The following is a 27,579-nucleotide window of genomic DNA, read 5'->3' on the forward strand; positions in this document are numbered from 1 at the left end:
CCGGAGCCGCGGGGGCGCCAGAGCCGCGAGTGCGAGCGGGAGCGGAGCAGGCGAGGCGGCGGCCAGAGAGGCAGTTTGAAGATGGCGGACGAGGCGGCGCTCGCCCTTCAGCCCGGCGGCTCCCCTTCCGCAGCGGCGGCCGAGAGGGAGGCCTCGCCGCCGCCCCCCGGGGAGCCGCTCCGCAAGCGGCCGCGGAGAGACGGCTCGGGCCTCGGGCGGAGCCCCGGCGAGCCCGATGGGGCGGCCCCGGAGCGAGAGGCGCTGTCGGCGGCCGGGGGCGGCCCGGCGGCGGCCGGCGGGGCGTGGGAGGCCCAGGCGGCGGCGGGCGGAGGAGGAGACAATGGGCCCGGCCTCCAGGGCCCCTCCTGGGACCCGCCGCCGGACGAAGACTTGGACGACGACGACGACGAAGAGGACGAGGAGGAGGAAGAGGCGGCGGCGGCGGGGATCGGGTACCGAGGTGCGCGGGGCGCGGGCGGCCGGGACTGCGCAGCCCTCCTCCCTCTCGGGGCCCCTCCAGGCCGGGGCGGGGGGCCGGGCCGGGCCGGGTGGGGGCTCGGGGCCGGCTCGGCGGCGCCCCCTCCTCCCGCCGCCCTCGGGGCGCCTCCGGGGCGGCCGCCGGCTGCGGCCCGCGCTCGCCGCCTCCCGCTCGGGGCCCCCGGCTTCCCCTCCCGCCTCCCGCCGGGGCCCGGGCGCCGTGCGCAGCCGCCGGGCGGACAGCTCGCAGTCGGTTTTGAAATAAGTTTGTCTCGCCTCCGACCTGTTCAGGATGCGGCGCTTTCGTTACACGGTGCAGCTCCCCCTCTCCCCCCGCCCCCAGCACACTCAAACCTGCAACTTTTGCCCATCTTTTTGCAGTTGTCTTTGCAAACGCATACCGGTGCAATTCGTGGCTTTTTTGGGGGCGGGGGGTCTTAGTTTTTACATTTGTCTTACATTTTAAAGAGCAAAGCTACATTCTAAGCCCATACCCTGCACATTGCCGAGAGCGCAGCTGTTCCCGAAGCCCGTCCCGTGGCGCAGCTGGCAGCGGGGAGCGGCGGCGCTTGCAGAGTCCTGGCCGCCACCAGTGTTTCTCCTCCGATGTTCGAGTAGTTTTCAGTTTAGTTCTCACCCTTGCCTGTGCGTAAATACAACCCCGAAACGCGAATTGGCATTTTTTTCTGGCATACTAAATAAGTCTGATGTGCTGGTTGTGTGTGTCCCGTCTCCCTCGAAGTTGCGTGTTTGCGATCCGAGGAGTTTTCTGTCCCGGGTGGAGGAGGTTCGTCTCCATCGGTATCGGCGTCAGTGAATGGAGTCGGCGGGCTCGCCGGGCTGTCTGTGCAGGTGGCCTGTGCGTTGGGGACTGCATTGGGCAGAAGACCGCTCATTTCAGGCCACAGTGTAATAGGGGAAACGGACTGAGGCAGAGCCGTCTGTGCATGTTTAGAGAAGTTGGAAGTTGCCGTATAGTTTCATTGACACTTTTGTCGGTGAATTTTTAGTGGACAGATTTCACGAGCTCCATTGTTTGTAGTTGGTAAGTTCAGTCTAACTAGATGACTCCTTTCTGTGTTTGGATTTAGTGGACTTATATCTAGATTTTCGATGAACTGAGACTTTTAGATTGAGGTTAGAATCCCTTAAGGAGAAAATACTGTTCCTATGAACCAACCAGGCAAGATGACCCAGTAGGCATTCTTTTAAATACGTTTTTATTGACTTTGGGGAGAGAGAGAGAGAGAGAGAAAGGGAGGGAGGGAGGAAGGGAGAGAAACATTGATGAGTTGCCAAACCCGAAACCTGGGTATATGCCCTGACTGGGAATTGAATGTGTTTTATTCAGTGAAAATCATTACATCATAACCATTACAGATCTTCATGCTATTTTATTTTATTTTTGTTAATCCTCACCCTAGGATATTTTTCCCATTGATTTTTTTACCCCCTAGAGAAAGAGGGAAGGGGGGTCGGGAGATACCTACATGAGAGAGACTCATCAATTGGCTGCCTCCAGCACAAAGCCTGAGGATTTGAACCTGCAACACAGGCACGTGCCCTTGACCAGGACTTGAACCCACAACCTTTGTTATGTGGGCTGAAGTTCTAAGCACTGAGACACTGGCCAGGGCCATTTTTTAAAATATTGTTTTGAGAGAGAGGAAGGGTGGGGTGAGAGAAACATGGATTTGTTGTTCCACTTAGTTATGCATTCATTGGTTGATTCTTGTATGCTCCCTGACTCGGGATTGAACCCACAACCTTGGCATATCTAACCAACTGAGCTACCCGGCCAGGGCCCCGATCTCCATACATTTTAGATGCAGATTGTTCAGCAGACTTGAGTTGCTTTTGGTTTCTTTTGCAGATAACCTTCTGTTTGGTGATGAAATAATTACCAATGGTTTTCATTCCTGTGAAAGTGATGAGGATGATAGAGCCTCACATGCAAGCTCTAGTGACTGGACTCCAAGGCCACGGATAGGTATGGTTTCACAGCGTTAGAGAGTAAATGTTGTCTTTTTCTTTGTATTTTTGTTTTATGCTAACTAAAAATATAATTATCTGCCTCCTTATAACCTGGTGATGAGGTTCCTTAGGTGCTTGCTAAGATTTATGTTTCTAGGGAAAGTCTAGTGCTTCTGTTTTTGTTTTTAAACAGCTCACGCCCATGGAAGTTGGCCTCTAGTATTTATCAAACAACCAAGTCCTTCTCACACCTCAGGTCCTTGGGTCCTTTTCACGTTTTCTGTGTGTAATGCTCTTCCTTCCTATTTGTTCTTCCTTTTCTTTTAACATACCACTTTTAAAAGAAAGATGTTTTATTGCTTTTAGAAAGAGAGAAATATCGATCTGCTTTCTCCTGCACGTCCCCCACTGGGGATTGAGCCTGCAGCTGGGGCATGTGCCCTGACTGGGAATGGAACTGTGACCTCCTGGTTTATAGGTCGATGCTCAGCAACTGAGCCACACAGGCTGGGCTGAATCAACTTTTTTATTGTGTTTCTTATACTAGAATATAAGCCCTATTGGGGACAGGGATTTTTTTTTTTAACTGATTTGTATGCTATTTTGTCAGTTCCTAGAAAAGTGTCTGGCACATAATTTGTGCTCAGTAAATCTTTAACTATGTTGATGAAATGGGAAAGTACAGGGGTGGGCAAAAGTAGCTTTATAGTTGTGATACAAGTAAATAATACAATAATTAATAATAACATAAGAATAAACTGTTTCGAGTACTCACAACTGGAAACCTACGTTAGCAGTAGAGAACATTATTAGGTATTTATACTAAAGTTATAACATGACCATCTCGAACATAATATTTTTCTTTTTTAAAAAATATATTTTATTGATTTTTTACAGAGAGGAAGGGAGAGGAAGAGGGATACAGGATACAGAGTTAGAAACATCGATTCAGCTGCCTCTTGCATACCCCCTACTGGGGATGTGCCCACAACCCAGGTACATGCCCTTGACCAGAATCGAACCTGGGACCCTTGAGTCCACAGGCCGATGCTCTATCCACTGAGCCAAACCGGTTAGGGCAGAAATGATATTTTTCTTAATGTGCCTTCATTCTTGACTATTTAAATTCAGTAATGATTAGTTCCTTAGTGTCCATAGTATTACTGTCTTTTTGGTTTTCTCAAGCTAGAAAACTGACTTAAGAAATGTCAGAGTAAAAAAAAATCAGTGCTTAAAACGTATCAGCATTATATGTATCATTTTCGGAGATTGGTTAAGATCAAATTGAATATTATTACTGAAAAAAATTGAAAAGGTAGTAGTTATGTATAGATTTCCTTAGAGAGGTATATAAATTTCCTTTTCATTTATATCTTTTTTTAACATTATTAATTTTAGAGAGAGAACGGAAGGTGGAGAGAGAGGAGAGAGAGAGAGAGAGAGAGAGAGAGAGAGAGAGAGAGAGAAACATCAGCTTGTTGTTCCACTTATTTATGCATTCATTGGTTAATTCTTGTATATGTCCTCACTGGGGATCGAATCTACCACCTTAGTGTGTTGGGGTGATGCTCTAACTAAAACTGAGTTACCTTGCCAAGGCTTTGCCTTATGTCTTTAATGATAAATAGTATGGGCTTTTGGATTGGTAGGATCTTCCCTATATTGATTTGTAGAACCCTTTTGTATATACATGCTCCTGTTACTAATTATGGAGTATATTTTTGAATTTTAACCATCAAAATTTAACTCTGGTAATTAATTTGACTCTTAAAATATTTTATATTTTATAATTCAAGGGGCAGACCCAACTCTTGATTTGATCTCCCTAATTTCATTGGGATATAGCATTCGTTCTGAGGATGCTGTGAAAATGATATATTTTTATATTGCATTTTATTACTTTATTAAAAAAACCTTAAAGATTGTTAGTTCATTACTTCAGGAAATAAATGAGATTTTAAATTAATTGGATGTGAATTTGATGTAATTCTTTGTCCTCTTAATATAGGTCCGTATGCTTTTGTTCAGCAACATCTCATGATTGGCACAGATCCTCGAACAATTCTTAAAGATTTACTACCAGAAACAATTCCTCCGCCTGAATGGGATGATATGACACTGTGGCAGATTGTTATTAATATCCTTTCAGAACCACCAAAAAGGAAAAAAAGAAAAGATATTAATACAATAGAAGATGCTGTGAAATTACTGCAGGAATGCAAAAAAATAATAGTTCTAACTGGAGCTGGGGTATGTAACATGTTTAAAACATGAGTAAAAAAGGAGGAGGTGGTAAATGTTTTATGCCTTTCCAATTAAACGTTTTTCTGGTGTAGAAGAATTTATCCTTCCATGATAATGGGCAATTTTTTGTGTTTGGAAACTGCTAGAAATTGAGCATAGCAGCAGTTGCTAAATTGGTTGTTTTTAAAAGCCTCTCCAACAACCATAAAGAAGATTTGTTTCTGTTTATTAGTACAGTAGTAAGTGGAATTAAGGCAAGATTTTTACCTACATTATACCACAACTCCTAAAGGAGATTAAGAGAATTCTGTTTACATTGAAGTGTGTCAGGGTGTGATGGAGAAACTGAGTTTTTGTTCCATCTTCATGGGGAAACCAGGAACCTAATTAATATTCACAAGTAAAGAACTTAGTGTTAGGAAGGTAACAGATTCCTACCTCCCATCCATTTAAATTAAGGTGATGTGATTGAGGTGGCTTGACAGTTTTCGATTGCCTCCCCTATAGGGTCACAGATAACTAGCTACATAAGGGTATTGTGTTTTCTGTGTTGAATACAGAATATGTTGGTTAGTGACCAGAGCAGTGCTGGAGTAAAATTCAGTTCTGCTTTCTGCCATTTTGAGTTAACGGAGGGTGTCACTTAGTCCTTTTTTTTTTCCTAAATACATTTTTATTGATTTCAGAGAGGAAGGGAAAGGGAGAGATAGAAACATCAATGATGAGAGAGAATCATTGATTGGCTGCCTCCTGCACATCCCCCACTGGGGATCAAGCCCACAACCCAGGCATGTGCCCATGACCTGGTTCATAGGTTGATGCTCAACAACTAAGCGAAGCGGTTGGGCCGCTTAATCTTAAATGATCAAGAATAGTAATGATTTGCTCCCTATATGATTTAGATAAATTTGACTTAACTCTGAGGTCAAAGTGGAATCGACATTGGTAAAATTGTAAAACAAAAAGGTAACACTCAAATCTCTATTTGAAAGCATAGTGTCTAAATCTATTCTTAAGAATTGAAACATTGTAGCCCAGCCAGCCTGGTTCAGTGGTTGAACTGTGGACAGATGAACCAGGAGATCATGGTTGATTCCAGGTCAGGGCACTTGCCCAGGTTGCGGACTGGATCCCCAGGAGAGGGCATGCAGGATCAATGATTCTCTCTCATCATTAAAGTTTCTATTTCTCTCTCCCTCTCCCTTCCTCTCTGAAATCAATAAAAATAATTGAAACATTGTACAACATAGTATTTTAAAGAAAATACAGAAATTCAGTTTTTTTGTTGGACATTTTTAATTGATTTTTAGAGAGGGTGGATGGGAGGGGGGAGACAGAGAAACACTGATTGGTTGCCTCCCGGGTGGAGCCTGCAACTGAGGTACTTGCTCTTGACTGGAATTGAACTGGGGACCGCAGGTTGATGTTCTATCCACTGAGCCAAACCAGCTAGAGCTAGAAATTCAGCATTCTTGAAGTAGTCGGTCCCTGACCAGATGAGAGATTTCTCTGGAAACACTTGACTGTAATAGAAGTTGTTCCCTGCTTTCTGGTTAGAATAATTTGAAATGATTTACTTCTCAAATTTCTATTGCTTTAATTTGTTGATTAAATGCTTTAAGATTCAAAATTTGCCTGACTTAAAATTCCTTACCCCATTATGAATGGAATGTGATGGATTTAGTAATACTTGTTTGGGGGGTGTTTTATTTCTATTTTAAATTGGAATAGGATGGTATTTCTGTCCTCCAAAAGAAGTTTAAAACTAAAATATTTTTCAACTTCCTAACTGTATAAGAGCAATTATAAACATAGAGGTAGAAGATTTGATTGTACAAATTATGCCATGTATTTTGCAGGTTTCTGTTTCTTGTGGAATACCTGACTTCAGGTCAAGAGATGGTATTTATGCTCGTCTTGCAGTAGACTTCCCAGACCTTCCAGATCCTCAAGCAATGTTTGATATTGAATATTTCAGAAAAGATCCAAGACCATTCTTCAAGTTTGCAAAGGTACTATGAACGCTTCTAGTTGTTTCATTGACCACCTCTCATCACAAAGTATTTGTTCACATTAAGACTTCTTAAGTTTAACATTCATTGTCTAGTAAATTGGGAACTAGTACTGCAGTGTGGAATAACATCATTGAAATAGTCAGTTTCGTAAGAATTCCTTTCCAGAAGGGATTGTTATTTACTTTTCTTCATTTTTGGATTGAGTTTCTTTTCAAAGAAGAGGCTATTTTCTATTTTCAAAATAGAGAGGCTATTTTCAAATTTCACTGCAATAATGGCCTTTACATTGTCCATGCTTATTTATTTTTAACATGCTGTTTTTTAAAAAAAATATATTTTTGATTTCAGACAGGAAGGAAGAGGGAGAGAGAGAGAGAAACATCAATGATGAGAGAGAATTATTGATCGGCTGCCTCCTGCATGCCCCCACCTGGGGTTCAAGCCTGCAACCCAAGAATGTGCCCTTGACTGGGAATCAGTCCCAGGATCCTTCAGTCTGCAGGCTGACGCTGTATCCACTGAGCCAAACCAGCTTAATATGTTTTTATTGATTTCAGAGAATAAGGGAGAAGGAGATAGAAATATCAATGATGAGAGACAATCATTGATCACTGCCTCCTTCCCACATGCCCATTATTAGGGATTGAGCCCACAACCGGGCATGTGCCCTGACTGGAATTGAACCATGACCTTCTGGTTCCTAGGTTGATGCTCAACCACTGAGCCACACAACCAGGCAGATTTTTAATCTTTTTTTTTATGGATTATAAAGGTTTTAATATCTACTTTGGTATGCTTTATATTAGCCAGGCCTTAACACATGTAATGTGCATGAAAATTTGTGATTAAGGGTGGAGAAGATTCTAAGATTGCATTTTAATCTATAGTGCTCTATTCTGCTCTAGTCTCTAGAGTTGCACAGTCCAGTTCAGAAGCCACTAGCCACATGAGGCTTTTGAGCACTTTAGTATATTGAAATGTGATTTAAGTGTGAAAGTCGATCAGATTTTAGAAACCTAGTATGGGGGAAAATTACATAAATAAATATTGATTACATGTGGAAATAATACTTTTGATACTAGGTTGTAAATTATGAAAATTCCATGATCTTACTGTAATTACTAGAAAATTAAAAATTACATGCATGGCTCACATATTTCTATTGGGCAGCTCTACTCTAGAGTACAAAGCTTGATAATATATTATGCCAGCAATTTTCAACTGGTGTGGTTCAGTAGTTAGAGAGTAAGCTTTATCCCTGCCTTCACCCCCCATCCCCTCCCAAGTTTGGGTCCCAAGTTTGATTCCCTGTCAAGGGCACATACCTGGGTGCAGATTCAATCCTGACCCATCCTGGCCATGCGGAAGGCAAACAAATCAATGTGTCTTTCAAATCTCTTCCCCCCCTCTGCCTACCTCCCTACACACACACACTCACTCTCTCTCTCTGGAAAAATATCCTCAGGTGAGGATTAATAACAAAAACACAACACAAAGAGTACCTGACTATTTAGTCAGGAGCACTGACTCACTCTTTTCCCTTAGATTGTCAAATAAAAAAATGACAATAGCCAACACAACAATAGCTATCCAGTGTGAATGAATCACACTGATAACTATTTTATTTTGTCAGGTTGGCAAAATATTTGATGTGCCACAGAATTTTAGTAATGAGTTTTATGTGTGCCATGAAATGAAAAAGATTGCTCATTGCTGCATTATACCAAGCTCAAGATAATTTAATCAGAAAACTTATTTTCTTTTCCTCCACAGTTTAGTTTTATAGGAAGAAATTGTAAAATTGCTATTGCTAAGCTTCAGTATTTTGAAAGGGTCTTTTGTGTTAGTGACTATTTTTAGTGAATCGAGAAGTTAAAGGAACCTACTTTTTTTTTTTTTTAATTAGTTAAGGTATTACAAATGTGTCCTCATCCCCCCCATTAACCCTCAACCTCCCCCCCCACTCCCCACCCCGCCGGAACCTACATTTTAATTAAAGGGGTAGTCTCAGTACTTTCAAAGCATATTGTCTATTTACATAACTATAGGAAAAGCTTTGCTAATTTAAAATAAATGGAGTTTAAATTGGTTGACTTGTTTTTAAAGAAATAGTCTTTTGTTTCATTCAAGTGTGGTTATAAATAAGAATTAGAGTAAAATGTGGAAGTTATATTTAAGTTTTTTGAATATGACTTAATTGCTGAAAACTGAATTTGAGAAATTTTCAGGCTAAGAGAATTTTTAATTTAAGAACTGACACCTGGTTTACATTGAATTACTTAAAGTTAGTTTCTTTACATTATTCTCTTTTCTTAATTACAAGATTATGAATTAGTGAAGACTTACTGTTTCGCTGGTGCTAGTAGTACTAATGCATGATTTTGCAGACCAATGAAATGTCACTTAGTTACAGGTTTCTTGAATTGAACCTAAGATACTAGCATTATATAACAGTTCTAGCTAGCAGAAATGAACACTTATAGAAGGCCAGCAGGTAACTAGAAATTACTTTGATCTTATTTCTCATTATTAAAGCTTGATTCACTAATCCATTTATGTAATGCTTGTAAGACTTGCTGTAATTCTGTGTTCTGAAAGGAAAGAAAACATATTGCCCAAACTAACTTGTCAGTTCCCACCCCCCCCTCCCCCATCACTTCAGTATGTGCTAAATTGCTTAGTAAAGTAGTAACCTGACACTTGGAAAAATGTGATAACTGAGAATAGAAATAGCAAGGTGAGAAAGATTGTAACCCTCGTCTAATATACAAACTGGGTATTCATTGGTAGCTTAACTAGCTTTGACATGTAAAAATTGATAGAAACAATTCAGAATTATAATGATAAGCACAAAGTATAAGAAATTAAAATTAAGTGCGCTTAATAGAAATCTAGACAGTACATAAGAGAAAAGAACACTGTGTTACAGTGTTCTTAACCACTGTGTTTAGGTTATATACCATCTGGGAGAAGAAAGGGTTGGAGGGGTGGTATTTTTTCACTTTAATATAAAAGTTTTAAGATTTTATGCATTTTTTATTGTTAATAAAATGAAAAAATTAAGTTCATTTATAAAGTATTGTTCATATAAACTTAATTTTGCTTGATTATTTTTTGTGAGCTTTCATTTAAGTTTTGTTAAAAGCTAAATAATTAACCTTTATAACTACTATTCATATAGAACTGTTGCACTTTAATTCTCCCATTATGAACTGCCTAAAAGAAAGCTTTTAGTTGCTGAAGCAGCACTTAAAATAGTAATAGGTAGAAGAGGCTGAGTTAATATTGGGTCTAAAAATAAATAATTGGGGAAAAGGTTAAGGAGAAATAAGAACAAGGAACAAAGCATAGTATCCAAAAATGGAGGAAGGAGAGGGTATGCAAATATTGTTATATTTTACTAGGTTCATGAAATATGTGACTAAAACACTAATAACCTAAATTTTTCTACCAGTTGCTATAAGCAAGCAGAAAGTTTGTTAAATGGTTTATGGTTTTTGCTAGTTGTGAGAGAAAACGAATGTAATATGAAGTTATGTTATTATTGGTGAATTTTTGGAAGGAAAGAATTTCCTTAATGCATCAAGCCATTGATTGTATATAATTATTGAGAAGAAACTTAGATTTCATTTAGACTGGAAATTCCAAGTAATGGAGAGGTGTGTTTAAAGAAGTTACTGGCCCATTAAAGCAGATTCTCAATCCATTGATATTTTGGAGTGGGTAATTCTTTGCTGTGAGGAGATGCCCTGTGAATTATAGGGTATTTAGCAGCATCCCTCTTCCCACTAAATACTATTAACATCCCCCACTCCCAGTGTTGACATTTAGAAATGTCTCCATACATTGCCAAGTGTTCCCTGCAAAATCTTCCCCGTTTGAGCACCATTGTGATACAGTGTGCCTAGCTGTGTTACCACTTTGAAATTCACACAAGAACAATTAAGGCCAACATAAAGCTACATAGCCATGTCCTGAACCGTTATCGTCTTGTATCAGAGCTCTCAGGAGTCTAGAATAATTGACTGATGCTGATAAAATTGAGTAGGTTAGTCAGTAAAGGTGAAACTGAACATGGATAAAATAAGTTTTTTTTAAGACTGTCCAGAGTGTATTTGCTAACCTGTATAGAATTCAGTGAATGTTTTTTCCATTAAAGTGATTAAAACTCAAGAGGAAGTAGAGGATGGAAATGTGAAAATGTGAACTGAACTTGACTTAATTCCAAAAAAATGTATCTTTATATTTATTCAATAAATTCTCACTTTATTGATAATGTTCTAACATACCAGATTATGTAGTTATAAAAGTTAAAGACTCTAGCCGAAACCGGTTTGGCTCAGTGGATAGAGCGTCAGCCTGCGGACTGAGGGGTCCCAGGTTCGATTCCAGTCAAGGGCATGTATCTGGGTTGCAGGCACATCCCCAGTGGGAAGTGTGCGGGAGGCAGCTGATGGATGTTTCTCTCTCATCGATGTTTCTAACTCTCTGTCTCTCTCCCTTCCTCTCTGTAAAAAAATCAATAAAATATATTAAAAAAAAAAAAAGTTAAAGACTCTTAAAACCAGTTCATTACCTAAAAATCAAAAAATGCATGCATGCATGCAAAAAAAAAAAAAAAAAATAGCCTCAGTCCCATTTATCTGAAAACAATATATTAATACTTATGTGTATATGGATTACAGATGTATAAATATAGGCATAAAGTATTATAGCTAGGTATATATTACATTTTTATTGTAAAAATGGGCTCTTTTTCCTACTGATTTGTATTTGTAGTATTTCCTACTTAATGAATTTTTTGTGTCCAACACTTGAATACTTTATAGTCGTCATAATGTTCATCAAGTAATGTAATGAACTAATCCTGCAAGTGTATGTTTGAATGTTCTCTACTTTCTGTTATCACAAGTAGGGTTGCTTTGATTATCCTTTTTGGTGTGTTTCCAATGTTCTTAGGATAAACTCCTAAAAAGGAAATTGGCAAGGCTCCTGATACATTTTGCTGTATTGCTATCTGTGAAGGTTGAATAAAATACATTCCCGTCAGAAGAAGTGCATGAGAAGGCTGATTTAACATGCCCCTGCCCACTCCCTCAAATTCTCTGCAGTACATTATTGGCATTAAAATACTTTTTTTAAATAAAGTGTGTGTGTGTGTGTGTGTGTGTGTGTGTCTGTTGTGAATATGATTTACAAAGAAATCCAAACAGTACAGTATGTAAACATTAGTTGGCCTCCCTTTAGTTTCCCTATCTTGAATGTCTTTCTTCAAAGGTTACTGTTCATTTATAAAGTATTGTTCATATAAACTTAATTTTGCTTGATTATTTTTTGTGAGTTTTCATTTAAGTTTTGTTAAAAGCTAAATAATTAACCTTTATAACTACTATTCATATAGAACTTGGGCCTTCCAGGAGAAAATAAGAGAGTGTGTGTGTGTGTGTGTGTGTATGGGAGGAGTATTATTTTAAGTTTCTAGTAATACTTTGAAAATGATTACTAACATTTATACACCCATTTCTCTAACCTTGCTTCCGCCCTCCCCCCCCAATACACATAATACTCTTAGAAATAGTTTCATAATGGCACTTAACAGAAATAACTTATTTTTAAGAAAAGGCCTGTAGAGTATTTTATAGTTGTACCACAATATATTTAATCAATCTTCTACTAATGTACATCTCAAGTTTTTCAGGAAGTTAAAACTATTAGTTGAATAGAAAAAAATGGGCATTTTTTCTCATCAGTGTTCTGTTTTAGTTTATTAGTGTGAATGATTGCTTTCTACAACTGGCCATGTGTATATCCTTGAATCATTTGATTGTTCTTAGGCATTTTTTTTCCAGCGGGATGTTTTTCTTTTACTGATTTTTGGGAACATTATGTATTCTTGAAGAATGTTTTTATGTTATAAGGTGATTGGAATTCCAGCCTTCAGTAATGCCATGAAGATGTGCAAAATGAAGTGTACTTACTAGAGTGATCTTAGATTTAGACTAGTTAGCAGTACCTAACAGAAATGATGCTTAGCCTAAAAAAAGAGAATGAAACGAGGTACAGGGATCAAACATTGAAAAGGTATTATTAGACATGTAATACTTTCAACAACAAAGAATTTAAATTAAAAAAGAAAAGAAAAGTTATTGCGTAGTGGTTAAGAGCCACACTTTGGTATCAGAACTGGGTTTGAATGATAGCTCTGCTACTTACTGGTTCTTGTGACTTTTGACAAGTGACTTCTGTGCTTTGGTTTTTTTCATCTGCAAAATGGGGATATATACCCTACAGTATGGTCAACAAATCTTTTCTTTATAGGATCAGGTAGTAAATGTCTGCTTTGTGGACACCATAGGAGCTTTATTAAATGTTCTTTGTTTTTTTGTACAACCTTTTAAAATGTAAAAACTCAGTCCTCAGCCTAGTTTATAGCATTATAATAAATTGCTCGTGTTATGTCTAGTACATACTAAAACCTCATTAAATGGTAACTGATAGCTCGACTAACTGAAATTCTCTTGTGTTAGGTTAGTACAGGAATTGGCAAACTATAGCCTCAGTCCAAATGTAGCCCACTGCCTGTTTTTATGGAGCCCTTGAGCTAAGAGTTTTTAAATGGGAGGGGGAAAATGAAAAGAATAGTTTTTCATGGCATATGAACATGAAAATTCTAATGTTGGTGACTGTAAATAAAGTTTTATTGGAATACAGCTATGCTCATTCATTTGCATATTGTCTAATGTGCTTTTCCACTATATTGGAAGATTGAGTGGTTGCAACAGAGACCATATGGAAACCTTAAATATTTACTAATTGTTGTCCTTGTTTGGAAAAAGTTTGCTGAACCTTGAGTTCCTCAGGGAACCAGATTTTTAGAAAAGGCAGTTGAATTTGTCAGATGACTAATAATTTGTAAGTGCTGATTAGGTAAGATATTGAGTAGTCTATCAAGTGTGGTTTTGTGGAATGAATGAAACAAGCGATTATGAAGATTTTTCTAACCAGGACCGATGTGTGTGTTCTGTGTTTTTTTGTGTGTGGTGTTTTTTTTCAGCAAGAGATTTTAGGTTCTAGTTTATTACCAACTCGACTTAACTGTCTCCCTCTGCTCTGTAGGAGGAGGTGGGTATTAGCAAATAGTGCATCTCAAACTTTGATGAGTCCTTTTATTTTTGAGGGGTTGCCGTTAACATCCCTGCCTTTGACTGGGGTCTCACTCATATTGCTAGAAATTTTTAGATGAAATCAAGTAGAGATCATTTTTGGAGGAGAGCCATTATTTCTGCATGAAACCTCAATATGGCAGATAGTTCTAAGCTTTAATTTGGACCCTATTGGTTGCCTTTGGACAATTACTGAAGTGTTTGCATATTTCTAAACACAGGTGTATGGAAGCAACGGGTCTTTTTTAAAAAGTGCTTTGAGCCTTTGGTCCCAGCTCTGCTTTCTCTCATTTGTGAGGATCCCTGTGGCACTAACAGATTGGCCCAGTCCACATGATCGGTTCCTTGATAGGACTTGAGGATGTTCAGACATGGTCCACTACATATTTGAAAGAAAATAGACAAAGTTAGTTTCAAATCGTAGCACATAAAATTTAATCTTATAAAGAAGAGCTTCATAAATGATTCCCAACTATAGAAATTGATTTTTAACTTTAAGGGCTAAACTACCTTGAACTGTTATGGTTTGAGCATGAAGGGAAATTGGAGTGTAGAGCTGAAGCTAGTGTCTGCATATCTTTGTGCTTCTTACCCTCCCCTTTAAAAGGGAGGGTGGAAGATAAGGCACATAAAAGTTCATTTCAGGAGTCTTGGAGTCTTGGCACTCTTACTCCCTGACCCTTCTCTGGAGGTCATTTGTTCTTATTTTGTTTGGCATGCTGTTATCACTTTTCTTCCTACTTTAGATGTTATTTTATTTGTTGCCTAGCATATTCTAATATTTGTTAAAACACTCTAACAGCTATTTACAGAGGGAGCTTTAATAAAATACAATTATGTTTAAGCCTCTACATGTAAATATGAATGTACTAGAACAAAGCATCTTGTAGCTAAAACAGTGGTTAGTATAGCACAACCCACTCACTGGTCTAGAACACAATGTTGCTTTAAATTTTTTATAAACATTAGCTTTATTAAGCTCTTCACTTGTTACTTCCTTCTATATGTGCATTGTCTATTTTGTAAATTGCAAAGTTGTCCATGAAATTCATGACAAAAATTTGAATGTGAGGAAAATTTTGGATTTTTGTATACCATTTTCAGCAGCATATGGACCTGTATGTGACAGTTATAAGGAGATTTTACTTACTAATTTTACCCGAAAGATATACCTGTAGATAGTTTTTTTTAAAAAATTGAAATATTAAATAGGTTAAAAGTAGTCATCCATAATCTTATTCAACATTTTTGTATAATATCAGAAGTGAAAGTTCCCCATCTGTTTATAGCTTGTTTGAATCCTTCCTGACTTGATGTTTTTATGAACATATCTATATGCATGTGCATATTTCCATTTTTGCTTAATAACAAAACAATAAAAACAAAACACACCAGTGACTAACTTGCTTTTTTCATGTATGTCATGAACCATCTTCCAGGTCAGTGCATCTAAACCTCCTATTAATTTTAATGGCTGCATACTCCACTATTATGGATGGTACCACATATCTACAACCGGTCCCCTATTGATGGACATATGGTTGTCTAGTTTTTTGCTACCATTGTAATAGGTTAGAGGCTGTAATGAATGGTAAGGAAGTAGAAGGTAGCACTACTTTAATGAAGAAACTTCCTTTGCCATAATCACTTACTAAATGAAATATAAACACTGTCAAAAGTTGAGAGGACCAAAATTGATAATTTTTCTCTGATCTTTTTGCCATGTGTATATCTGAATTCTTTGTTTTTAAAGAAGAAACAGCATTGAAGCATTATTTGGGGGGAAAAACACACACACAAAATCCAGCAACTCAGCATTCATGAGCAACTCTATACTATACCAGTATGTGCCTGTGCAGTGGAAGGAAAACAATTTTGGTAAGGAATTAAAACTTTAGCTTTAAACTTCCAACAGGTTTATATTTATAATGAATGATGAATAAGAAAATTTTAATATTCTTATGTTTTTAAAAAAGAAGTCACCATACCTTTGATATCTTTAATTTCAATTTAAACTATTCCCCCTTTTGCTTTAAAACAACAACTGAATTTGCAGCCAACAAAAGTTAGATATGTTCTAAGGTGTGTATTTCTTCTGACTTTTATTAAAATATCTGTTAACGTTTATTAGAGATGTTTATGGGTCATCTTTATCCTTTTCAAGGGGCCAAGTTCACTAATTGCTGAGTTTTATACATATAACAGCAACAATCCTTTTGTAGGTGTGTGTTGTACCCATCTAGATGCTTTGAGATGCTCATGTAGTTTTTAAATTACTTATACATGGGGCATTAACATTGGTAGTTTTTTTGTTATTAAACCTAAATATGTGATATCTGTTATACTTATTTCTTAAATGTAATGTTTTTTCTGCCTTTTGCCTTATATAGGAAATATATCCTGGACAATTCCAGCCATCTCTCTGTCACAAATTCATAGCATTGTCGGATAAGGAAGGAAAACTACTTCGCAACTATACTCAGAACATAGATACACTGGAACAGGTTGCAGGAATCCAAAGGATAATTCAGTGTCATGGTTAGTAAACTTCAGAATTGCTTTCTGTTATTTAGTTTTGTTAATCCTAGGAAAAATTAGGATTAGAAAGTAGGCTGCCATCCAGGAATGGAGATAGAGCTTTATTATTTACTCATGCTCTCTGACCAGTTGTAGATAAAATAAGAAAAGTGGAATGCAAAAAACCCATGGAACTGGAAGGATTGGCCTTGACACACAAAACATGAGAAATCAATGTGCTTTTGGATTTCAGAATATGTAGCAGTTGCATTCCATTACATTCTTTTAAGTAACCTTTTTAAAATTACAAACGTAATATAGCTAAGTATGAAAAGACATCTTTAGATTATGAAACCAAAGGAACTGGGTAGTTCTGATGAACAGTATTTAGAAATTTCCATCTAGTATAACAAGTATGAACAGAACATTATGTATCTGAATTGTTTTTAAAACAACTATTAGGCTAAAGTAATACTGTACAGTTGTAATCTTCCAACTCTGTAGTGTTTTAGCCCTGGAAGAGTTGGTTTATTGTATTGAAAAGAGTAGCTTTAGGGGAGTCATCATTGTATCAACATCTCAGCAATGAGGATTGGATTCTCTCCTTACTTACTATATAAGTATTTTAATTACTCATACCCTAGATTCTCCCATGGAATCTTTTAAAATTTTAACATATTAACCTTTGTAGTATGCTTAATAAATGGAAACATTTCATTAATAAAACATGCATGTTGTATTTTTTAGGTTCATTTGCAACAGCATCTTGCCTGATTTGTAAATACAAAGTTGACTGTGAAGCTGTACGAGGAGATATTTTTAATCAGGTAATTTATCACCCGTATTTTAGGAATTGTGCATGTTTCTGATCTTTTTTTAAAAAAATTTCATTGATTTCACAGAGAAATGGAGATAGATAGAAACATCAATGATGAAAATATCATTGATAGGCTGCCTCCTGCACGTCCCCTACCAGGGTTGGAGCCCACAACCCGGGCATATGTCCTGACACTCAACCATTGAGACACACTGGCCTAATCTGTTTCTTCTTTTGCCTCCCAAACCGTTTTTGTTTTTTCCCCCTGAAAGTATTTGTGTGGTACAAAAAGATCTAGGAAGAGGGTATTACTATTGGGAATTCTGGTGAAATACACAAGAACCATTCAGTACCTTAAGTTGAAAACATTGGTCCATGATGTCTAAAGTGATGAAATTGGCTCCTTAATATCAAAGACTAAAATAAAAATCCAGATCATAAGTGAGGTGCTGCTATATTAGTTTTTCTTCTTACTCTCCCTTTATAGTGCCTGTCAGACTCAGAATTTTAAATTAAGGTGGTAATTCTTTAAACATTAAAAAATTTATTGTAAAAGGTATTTCATATATGCTCACTGCCAAAATACTACAAGAAAATATGGCAAAGAATAAAAACCATCCAGAAATAAAAATTCTATTCATTTACCTGCATATATAAGCATATATACTTAGGAGGATAGTATATTAAAATGGAATCATTGTATCTTTTTTGTTTTTATTTTTTAAATGATATTCAAATATATTTTTATTGATTCTAGAGAGGAAGGGAGAGGGAGAGACAGAAACATCAACGATGAGAGAGCATCATTGATTGGCTGCCTCCTGCACGCCCCCCACTGGGGATCGAGCCCACAACCCAAGCACGTGCCCTTAACAGGACTCGAACCTGGGATCCTTCATTCACAAGCCAACGCTCTATCCACTGAGCTAAACCAGCTATGGCTGTATCTTTTTTACTTACTGATTTTGAGAGAGAGAGAAAAATCGATTTGTGTTCCACTTATTTATGCATTCATTGGTTCATTCTTGTATGTGCCCTAACTGGGGATTGAACTTGTAACCGAGGCTTATGAGGGCGACCCTTTAACCAACTTAGCTACATGGCCAGGGCAGAATCATTGTATCCTACAAACGTACTCTTGTTTATTTTATTTTGTTTTTATTGATTTCAGAGAAGGGAGAGGAAGAGATAGATAGAAACATTAATGATGAGAGAGCATCATTGATTGGCGGCCTTCTGCACGCCCCATACTGGGGATCGAGCTCGCAACCCAGGCATATGCCTGGCCAGGAATCAAACTGTGACCTTCTGATTCATAGGTCGACGCTCAGTCACCTATGAAATACGCTGGTCGGACGAAACTTACTCTTTTTAAAAGGATTAAATCTGTGTGTGTGTGGGTTGTGTATATGTGTGTGTGTATATATGTGTACATACATATATACACATGCTGGTTTTTTCTTTTACTGTACAATAAACCCTTGAATATCAAATGTAGGTTTGTACAGATGTATAATAGTATACACAGATAATAGCAACATTGTATTTCAGTTTATGTTAAATTGTGACAATTGAGATTGATGTTTAGGTTGTACCCAATTTCCCTATTTATCCACAACTTTTCTGTTTTCTTTGTTGATTTTGAAATGAATTCTTGGCAACTGTGGAAATATTGACTGTTTCTAAGTTGGCCTTTCCCTTCTCTTCCCCACCTCAACCAAAAATCTGAAACATGCAGGTGGTTCCTCGATGTCCTAGGTGCCCAGCTGATGAACCACTTGCTATTATGAAACCAGAGATTGTCTTTTTTGGTGAAAATTTACCAGAACAATTTCATAGAGCCATGAAGTATGACAAAGATGAAGTTGATCTCCTCATTGTTATTGGGTCTTCCCTGAAAGTAAGACCAGTAGCACTAATTCCAAGTAAGTTGGTGATGATTTTTAGAGAGTATTTCCTTATATATTGCCATGGGTTATGAGTCTGCACAGTACAATCTACTCTAGTGATCTTATTCTGTTTCTGGTTAAAGAGTCATGAAGAACCAAACTTTATTTTTTAGGTGACATTCTGTTCATGTTAATCTGACTTGTGAGCAGGGGAGATGAGATGGATGTAAAAACAGAAATAATGTCAGGTTCTAATGTACATAAACAATTTAGACAAAGGGAAACAGTTTAAATTAAATTAAAATTTTCAGCTTGATAGAAGTATAACATTATGTAAGATAGAATTTAGGAAGTCAAAAGAATTGGCTTGTTTTTGTATGAATAATAATCATGCCTTGTCATAATCATATGTGGATTTACTTTATCCATAAGGGTGTTTTGTGTATATAAAAATGCTCAAATACAATTAAAGTCCCTATTACTGTCAGGGACACATGCTCTCATACTACCTTTTTCTCCCTCTAGTGAAGAAGCAAGGGAGAGGGGGGAGATAAAGGGATACTAACTCAGTAGCATCAGGTATGCCCTAAAAAATGAAGGAGAAGAAGAGAGAATATCAAACCCTTAATCAGAGAATTAAATTAGATCCCTATAACCAGCAATCAAATAGGCAGCCAGAGTAAATAGTTGGAAGAAACAAGGATTTAAACTCTAATTCTATATCTTTTCCTACCCTATATGTAGTTGCTTTTAGCAGTATGATTGTCTTCCCTACATAACTGAGAAATCCTATTGTTAGAATATAGGACAATTTGTAATTAAATAAAACACGAAAATTTAATGTATAAATAAGCGCCTTTATTTTTGAGTTTTTCTTCTCAAAGGCAAGGCAGAGACTTTCTTTTAAAAAATTGACTTGAGAGAAACACTGATTGGTTGTTCCACTTATTTATGCATTCATTGGTTGATTTTTTAAAAAAAATGTTTTTATTGATTTCAGAGAGGAAGGGAGAGGGAGAGAGAGAGAGAGAGAGAGAGAGAGAGAGAGAGAAACAATGTTGAGAATCATTGATTGACTGCCCCCTCATGCCCCACACTGGGGATCTAGCCCACAACCTGGGCATGTGCCCTGACCAGGAATCAAACTGTGACCTCCTAGTTCATAAGTCGAGCTCAACCACTGAGCCACACCAACTGGACCACTGGTTAATTCTTGTATGTGCCCTGATCCGGGAATCAGGCCCGCAATCTTGGCATATTGGGATGATGCTCTAACCAACTGAGCTGCCTGGCCCGTGCTAGGCAGAAACATTCTTAAAAGCCTGCTGGGGGGCAGTATAATAGTGCATTGGTAGATAGGCAGTAAAGGTGCATTTAAAAAATGTTAAGACACAGATATATAATAGTGGAGAATTGTATGAATTTTCACACTTTTTAAAATTTAATTTCAATTATATTTGAAATACAATAATATGAGTTGCTTTAGCATGGTTCTGGTGCCAGTGGGTGTATCAGTTGTGGAGCTGAATGGGATGGGGCTCTGGTCTGAAGCTGTCCACCAGGTGTGTTGGGTCTGGAGCTTCTTGGAAGGGACTCCTGTGCAGGTCAAGGTTAGCTGGGGCTTGTGCTGGTCTTGGGGCAGCTTGGTAGATCTACAGAGTGATCATGGTTGGTTGCTACTTGTGCTGGGCGTGGAGGTGCTTGGGAGAGGCACTGCTGTGAACTGAGGCTGGCTGCCAGTTGTGCCAGACTTGGGACCCTTTGGTGGCACTATGATGAGACGAGTGCACCTGCCATTTGTCAGGCTTGTGGTAGCTTAGTTAGAGCTGTGTTACAAACACTGGCCGCCACCACTTAGCCAGATGTGCAGCCGCTGAATGGGAGTTAGAATGCAAGCTGAGCCTGGGCGCACTTGTGCTGGGCTTGGGGCTGCTTGGCAGGAGCGTCAGTGCATGCCAAGGCCAGCTGCTGCACTGTGTGAGGTTTGTGGACCTTTGAGAGTTTGTAGCACCAGCAGAGGCCAGCCAACACTGTGTGAGGTTTCTGAGTTTTGGGGAAAGTCTGAAGTGCCAGCGAAGGCAGGCTGTTTGTGTGGAGAAGCAAGTAGGAGAGGCTCTGGCCAGGCAAGGGAGCTGGGTGGGGCTGCGTCTCAGGGAATCACCTGGGCCAGGTGAACAGTGTTAAGTTCAAGGAAAGCACAGATTTGGCACCTGCCTGCAGTGGGCTGGTGGTAGGTGAGTTCAGTGGAACAATGGTGTCTAGGAGTATTTCCATCCCCAGAGAAAGTTGACCCCACCCCTGTCTCTCTATCTCTTGCCCTGTCCCTGGTATTTTTAATTAATTTTTTGATTTCAGAATGGAAGTGAGTGGGAGAGATAGAAACATCAGTGATGAGAGAGAATCATTGATCGGCTGCCTTGTGTATGCCCCCCACACTGGGGATCGAGCCTGCAACCTGGGCATGTGCCCTTGACTGCAATTGAACCGGGGACTTTTCAGTCCACAAGCCTATGCTCTATCCACTGAGCCAAACCGGCTAGGACTGTCCCTGGCATTTTTCAAGCTGATGCCTGTGCTGGAGCTTAGAGCACGAGTCCTTTAAGACAGCCTTCGCCAACTGGTGGTCCACGGACTGATGGTCCGTGAGGTCCTGATGGTCCGTGAGGTCCGAAAGGTTGGTGGAGACCACTGCTTTAAGGGCAGTACCTTTGTCTCAAAGCATTTGTGATTCTCAGATCCCTGCTGATTTTCACAGCCAGGTATTAATGGGGACTCCTTTTCTGACACTGCTGCCATGGGCTGTGGAGCCTGATCTGGGGCTGGGATCCCTGGCTTCTCAAAGGCAGCTCAGCAGCCAAGATATCCCTCCTGGGCTTAGGATCTTCCTGTTCTGTCTGCCCCTCCTGTCAGTCTGTGTTGCTTCTTTATATCCTTAGCTATAGGAATTCTGTTAAGCTAGTCTTAACAGATGGTTCTCAGTAATTTAGTTGTAATTTTGATGTGATTATGGGAAGAGGCAAGCTCATCTTGACCAGAAGTCCTCACACTTTTTATATTAGGAGCTGAGCTATTTCAATAAAAAGAATGATCACTTGCTATGTGCCAAGAACTTTTCTATGCACTTGAAATATATTAACTCACTTAATCCTCACTGCAACTTTGTAGAAAAGTACTGTTATTTCCATTACATAGATAAGGAAATTGAGGTACAGAATAAAAAAATCCAAAAAGATTGCTAAGAGGTAACCAGGTGACAGAAGCAGAACCTGAAATTTTATGAAAGATGTTTAATTGCTTATCTGTTTCCTTGATAGCTTGATGAAATGACAATGGCTCGGTTAAGTGGCCAGTTATTTTTTGGTATTGAGAGAATGTTATATTTTTGCAATAGTGCATTTGTTATGGCTTTATTAGCTTATCTCTCTTTTTCTAAATTGTATTTTTTGCCCTATTTTTAGGTTCCATACCCCATGAAGTGCCTCAGATATTAATTAATAGGGAACCTTTGCCTCATCTGCATTTTGACGTGGAGCTTCTTGGAGACTGTGATGTCATAATTAATGAATTGTGTCATAGGTTAGGTGGTGAATATGCCAAACTTTGCTGCAACCCTATAAAGCTTTCAGAAATTACTGAAAAACCTCCACGAACACAAAAAGAGCTGGCTCATTTGTCAGAGTTGCCACCCACACCTCTTAATATTTCAGAAGGCTCCAGTTCACCAGAAAGAACTTCACCACCAGATTCTTCAGTGATTGTCACACTTTTAGACCATGCACCGAAGAGTAATATTGATGACTCAGATGTGTCTGAATCAAAAGATTGTATGGAAGAAAAATCACAGGCAGTCCAGACTTCTACTAGGAGCATTGAAAGTGTTACTGAACAGTTGGAGAGTCCGGATTTGAAGAACATTAGTTCTAATACTGGGGAGAAAAATGAAAGAACTTCAGTAGCTGAAACAGTGAGAAAGTACTGGCCAGCCAAGATTGCAAAGGAGCAGATTAGTAAACGGCTTGATGGTAAGAAACTATTTTTGGAAGATAAAATTAAACAAATATTTGCAAGAAATGAGCAACTTTAGCAGGTTTGTTGATAGGGTAGCTAAATGTAACATTGCAAAGTTGAGTAGTCAAGCTAGAGAAAGATAAACATTGGTATACGGGGAAGAAAGTGTTTGAAGTATGCTTAGTACCTTGTGTTACTCTAAGGAATAAGAAGCAATAACTTGAGAAGAAAATTGGGAAATATTGAGTGCTCTGCCATGTCAGGTGAGAGATTTCGTTGGTAGAAATGACTGAGATTCAGTGCTTACTGCAGGTTGGCTGCTTTACACACAATATCTGACTTCAATCTAATGACGTAGGAACTATTATTACATCTCTGTTACAGGTGGGAAATCTTGAGAACTATAGAGGTTAAATACCCCATGCAAGGTAACTAGGATTTGGAAGAACCAAGATTGTATTCCAGGCATATCCCCAGAGCTTGCCCTTTAATCACTATGCTGTGTTGTGTTAGATCTAGAAAGCATCTGATTCTTCCCCACGAATTACTAGGGGCACAGTGCACGAATTCGTGCATCTTGAAAGGAACTGGGGGGCTTGAGGCTGTGGTGGGCACAGGGGTGGGTCTCGGCCCATCTTCTGCACCCTGCTCGGTTCCTCCCGCCGCGACCCCTGGTCCCATTGGCCAGCCCCACTCCCACACTCAGACAGCGCTGGCAGCGGGGTATGAGCAGGGCCAGTGCCAGCACTGGCTCTGGCTCTGGCACTGGCAGTAGGCATGAGCACTGGGCGGGACTGCGGCGTGCAGGAGCAAAGAATTTTCAGTAACCACCAGAGGCTCGCCCCGATGACAGCGACCAGCATCCCGCCTTGGTCTGGTGCCCCCACTTACCTGCTCCACCATCCTGCTGCGGCCAGCACCTGCCATGTTCTGCACTCCTGCTGCCAAAACCTGCCATGTTCTGTGTGGGCTCTCTGGTGGCCAGCACATGTCATGGCAACCAGTTTGGTTCTGCCATTCGGTCTATTTGCATATTAGGGTTTTATATAGATAGAAGGTAAGGAATAGCATCTCCCCTTTTGCCACATAGAAAATCTAGGTAAAGTCACTTTCTAATTTTTGGAAATCAATGTTTAAATCCAAGTAAATCTGGTGAAAAATGCTAATTTAAGAAGCTAAACCTAAACTAAATTTGACCAAGTTGGGACATTTAACTTTATTAGTATTCATAGATGCAAATTAATGCTCTTAAGAGTAGAACATCTTAGAGGAGGTGCTTTTGACCTGGGGTCCATGACTTAGGGGGGAGAGGGAACTCCTTACCATAGGTCAAATCTCATACTGTCAGTACAAATTTGGGAGGGAGTTGAGGTTAGAAAGGTTAAAATCTATTGCTAGATCAGTTCTCTCTCACACTTCAATGTGTGTGAGGACACATATATACTGATTCTGATTCAGTAGGTGGGAAGTATTGGGCCTGAAAATTCGTAACTCAGGTGATGCCAGTGTCTACAGACTACTTTGAGTAGGTAGTGAAGCCGTATTAAACTATTTTTAGGTTTATAATAGGCAAAGGTACATGAAAGCACATGCGCTTTAGAGAAGTTATATTCAATGAACACGAATTAGGTATCTAATGTAGACTAGGCTGGGTACTTCATTTCATCTCATCAAATCTATTCAAAGGAGTTAAGTAGTTAAGGAGTTGGTTCTTTATTGAACACGGTTCTCTACATCCTATATAATAAGACCCTAATATTCAAATCAACCAAATGGCGGAACGACCAGTTGCTATGATGTGCATTGACCACCAGGGGGCAGCTCCTGCGTTGAGCGTCAGCCCCCTGGTGGTCAGTGCACTCCCACAGGGGGAGTGCCGCTCAGCTTATGGCTGGCGAATGTAGCGGCGGTGGCAGGAACCTCTCCTGCCTCCGCTGCAGGTGGGTGGCAAGGAACTAGGGGTCCCAGAGTGAGAGCCCCAGACTGAGAGAGAGATGTCTGACTGCTGCTGACTTAGGCCCGATCCCCGAGGATGGTGCAGGCTGGGCTGAGGGACTGTCCATCCCCTCCCCACAAGTGCATAAATCTGTGCACCAGGCCTCTAGTTTTTTCATAATTTATTTCATAGTGTTAAAATTATTTTTTTCCCAGATGAGGAAATTGAGGGCAGAGAGATAACTGCCCAAATTTACAAAGCTCTGGTGAGTAGCAGAACTAAGTTTTATACCCAGTACTAGCTTGTTTTTGAAAATCACCAGAGTAATAATAGTTTCTATTATTCATACTCAGGTAAAAGGCAGAGCTGGAATCTACACTTATTCCAGACAGCCCAATCAGACTTAAGTAACTTATTTCTCTTTTATTTCTCTATTTCAGGTAATCAATACCTGTTTTTACCACCAAGTCGTTACATTTTCCATGGTGCTGAAGTATATTCAGACTCTGAAGATGATGTCTTACCCTCTAGTTCTTGTGGCAGTAATAGTGATAGTGGAACCTGCCAGAGTCCAAGTTTAGAAGAACCCCTGGAGGATGAAAGTGAGATTGAAGAATTTTACAATGGTTTAGAAGATGATCCTGATATTAATGAGAGAGCTGGAGGAACTGAATTTGGAGCTTATGAAGGTGATCAAGAGGCAGTCAATGAAGCTATATCTATGAAACAGGAAGCAACAGACATTAATTATCCATCAAACAAATCATAATGTAGTAATTTTCCAGGTACAGGAATTGTTCCACCAGCATTAGGAACCTTTAGCATGTCAAAATGAATGTTTACTTGTGAACACGATAGAACAAAGGAAACCAGAAAGATCTAATATTTATAGACTGGTAAAATAGATTTTTTTTTCCATAGATTTTTAACTTCCTTATTTCTGTACTTGTACACTTAACACTAATTTTTTTTTTTTTTAAAGAAAGGTACTAAGTATCTTTAACCTGCTCTTGGTCGACTTTTAAAGGTTCATTTGTATGATACATCCATATGTATATATAATTTTTGTTTATACATTTTTGCCTAGTGAGTTTCAGCATTTTAAAGTTTTCAAAAAGCCATTGGAATGTTAAGTTAATGTAAAGGGAACAGCTTACCTAGACCAAAGAATGGTATTTTCATTTTTATTTACTATTTCTTTATAACATTGAATAGTTTGAAATCCTCAAATCTCTGTTCTGCTAAACTTTTCTTTATTAAACAATTACCTATTTTTAAACACTGGCATTTTCCAAAACTTGTGGCAGCTAACTTTTTAAAAATCTCATAACATGCAATGTGAGTAGAAGGAAGTCAACAATATATGGGAGAGCACTCAGTTTTCTTTGCTTTTTAAAGTAAGACTTGGTGCTAAAAGTTTCAGGAATGTTGTATTCAAATGAAGATGGCTTTTGTACTTCTGTGGACATGTAGAAATGTCTATATTGGCTTATAAAACTAATCTGTAAAACAAATAAATGCTTTGGAAATGTTTCAATTGCTGTAGAAACAATAGTGCCTGCCTGGACCCCCTTAGTGTTGAGAGTATTTCCCATTGTTGTTTCAATACCTATCACTGTGGTAGAGCTTACATTGATTCTTTTCCACAAGTATTAAACTGCCAAGATGTGAATATGCAAGTCTTCATGATCTGTAGTAATGGTAACTTTGGGGAGAGTGTAATATTATGAACTGCTGCTTTTCCACACATGAGGAGAGTGACAGGTTCCCTGATTATGGTTCCAAAGTAATAAGATATTAATTATATATAACTCGGCCAGTAAATACATGTCTCCTGTTGGGAGTATTTGGTGTAATAAACACCAAACTGCTAGCCTAGTACTATGGAGATGAACATGATGTAACTTGTAATAGCAGAAGAGTTAGTGAATGAAATTAATTCCTATTGTGTCTTTGTTTAAAAGCTTAGCCTGCCTTAAAACTAGAGATCAACTTTCTCAGCTGCAGAAGCTTCTAGCCTTTCAAAAAGTTCATACTTTATAAAGTTGCACACTAAACAATTTTCCAGACTTTTCCCAACATTACTCCCAAATTACAAAGTATTCCTATGTTGCTTTGGTATTCATTACAATTTTTAAAAAGGGTTTGAAACACAGCTGTTCTTTAAGCATAAAATACCCAGCTAGGACCATTACTGCTAGAGAAAAAATTTTATTGAATGGCCACTTCCCTACCTAAAGGGTGTCTCAATCTATTTTATTTGGCTACACTAAAGAATGCAGTATATTTAGTTTTTCATTTGCATGATGTATTTGTGCTATAGATGATATTTTAAATTGAAAATTTTGTTTTAAATTATTTTTACAGTGAAGACTGTTTTCAGCTCTTTTTATATTGTACATAGTCTTTTATGTAATCTACTGGCATATGTTTTGTAGACTGTTTAATGACTGGATATCTTCCAACTTTTGAAATACAAAACCAGTGTTTTATACTTGTACACTGTTTTAAAGTCTATTAAAATTGTCATTTGACCTTT

At 38.8% G+C, this 27,579-nt stretch overlaps 1 protein-coding gene across 3 annotated transcripts; it reads left to right on the top strand.

The window, feature by feature from the left end:
• Positions 1-27,579, top strand: SIRT1 (sirtuin 1). 3 transcript variants are annotated; one of them, XM_036336871.1, is made up of 9 exons: positions 1-460; positions 2,351-2,467; positions 4,460-4,701; positions 6,555-6,707; positions 16,264-16,411; positions 17,138-17,217; positions 18,946-19,132; positions 22,555-23,118; positions 25,481-27,579. In XM_036336871.1, exons 1-9 carry the CDS (start codon positions 82-84, stop codon positions 25,807-25,809), a joined length of 2,199 nt encoding a protein of 732 aa, XP_036192764.1. In that variant the 5' UTR covers positions 1-81; the 3' UTR covers positions 25,810-27,579. The 3 variants fall into 3 exon arrangements, with proteins under 3 accessions (XP_036192764.1, XP_036192765.1, XP_036192766.1); XM_036336872.1 differs by lacking the exons at positions 1-460; positions 2,351-2,467; positions 4,460-4,701 and adding an exon at positions 15,627-15,751 and having other exon boundaries at positions 6,568-6,707; XM_036336873.1 differs by lacking the exons at positions 1-460; positions 2,351-2,467; positions 4,460-4,701 and adding an exon at positions 15,630-15,751 and having other exon boundaries at positions 6,576-6,707.

Source organism: Myotis myotis, unplaced genomic scaffold, assembly GCF_014108235.1.
Source record: "Myotis myotis isolate mMyoMyo1 unplaced genomic scaffold, mMyoMyo1.p scaffold_m19_p_15, whole genome shotgun sequence".
In the NCBI taxonomy this organism is placed as follows: Eukaryota; Metazoa; Chordata; class Mammalia; order Chiroptera; family Vespertilionidae; genus Myotis; species Myotis myotis.

Coding starts and splice junctions, on each gene's coding strand:
- SIRT1 (XM_036336871.1), top strand. CDS start 82: ATGGCGGACGAGGCGGCGCTCGCCCTTCAGCCCGGCGGCTCCCCTTCC. Junction 461..2,350: donor GGCGGGGATCGGGTACCGAG/GTGCGCGGGGCG, acceptor TTTCTTTTGCAG/ATAACCTTCTGTTTGGTGAT. Junction 6,708..16,263: donor CATTCTTCAAGTTTGCAAAG/GTACTATGAACG, acceptor TGCCTTATATAG/GAAATATATCCTGGACAATT.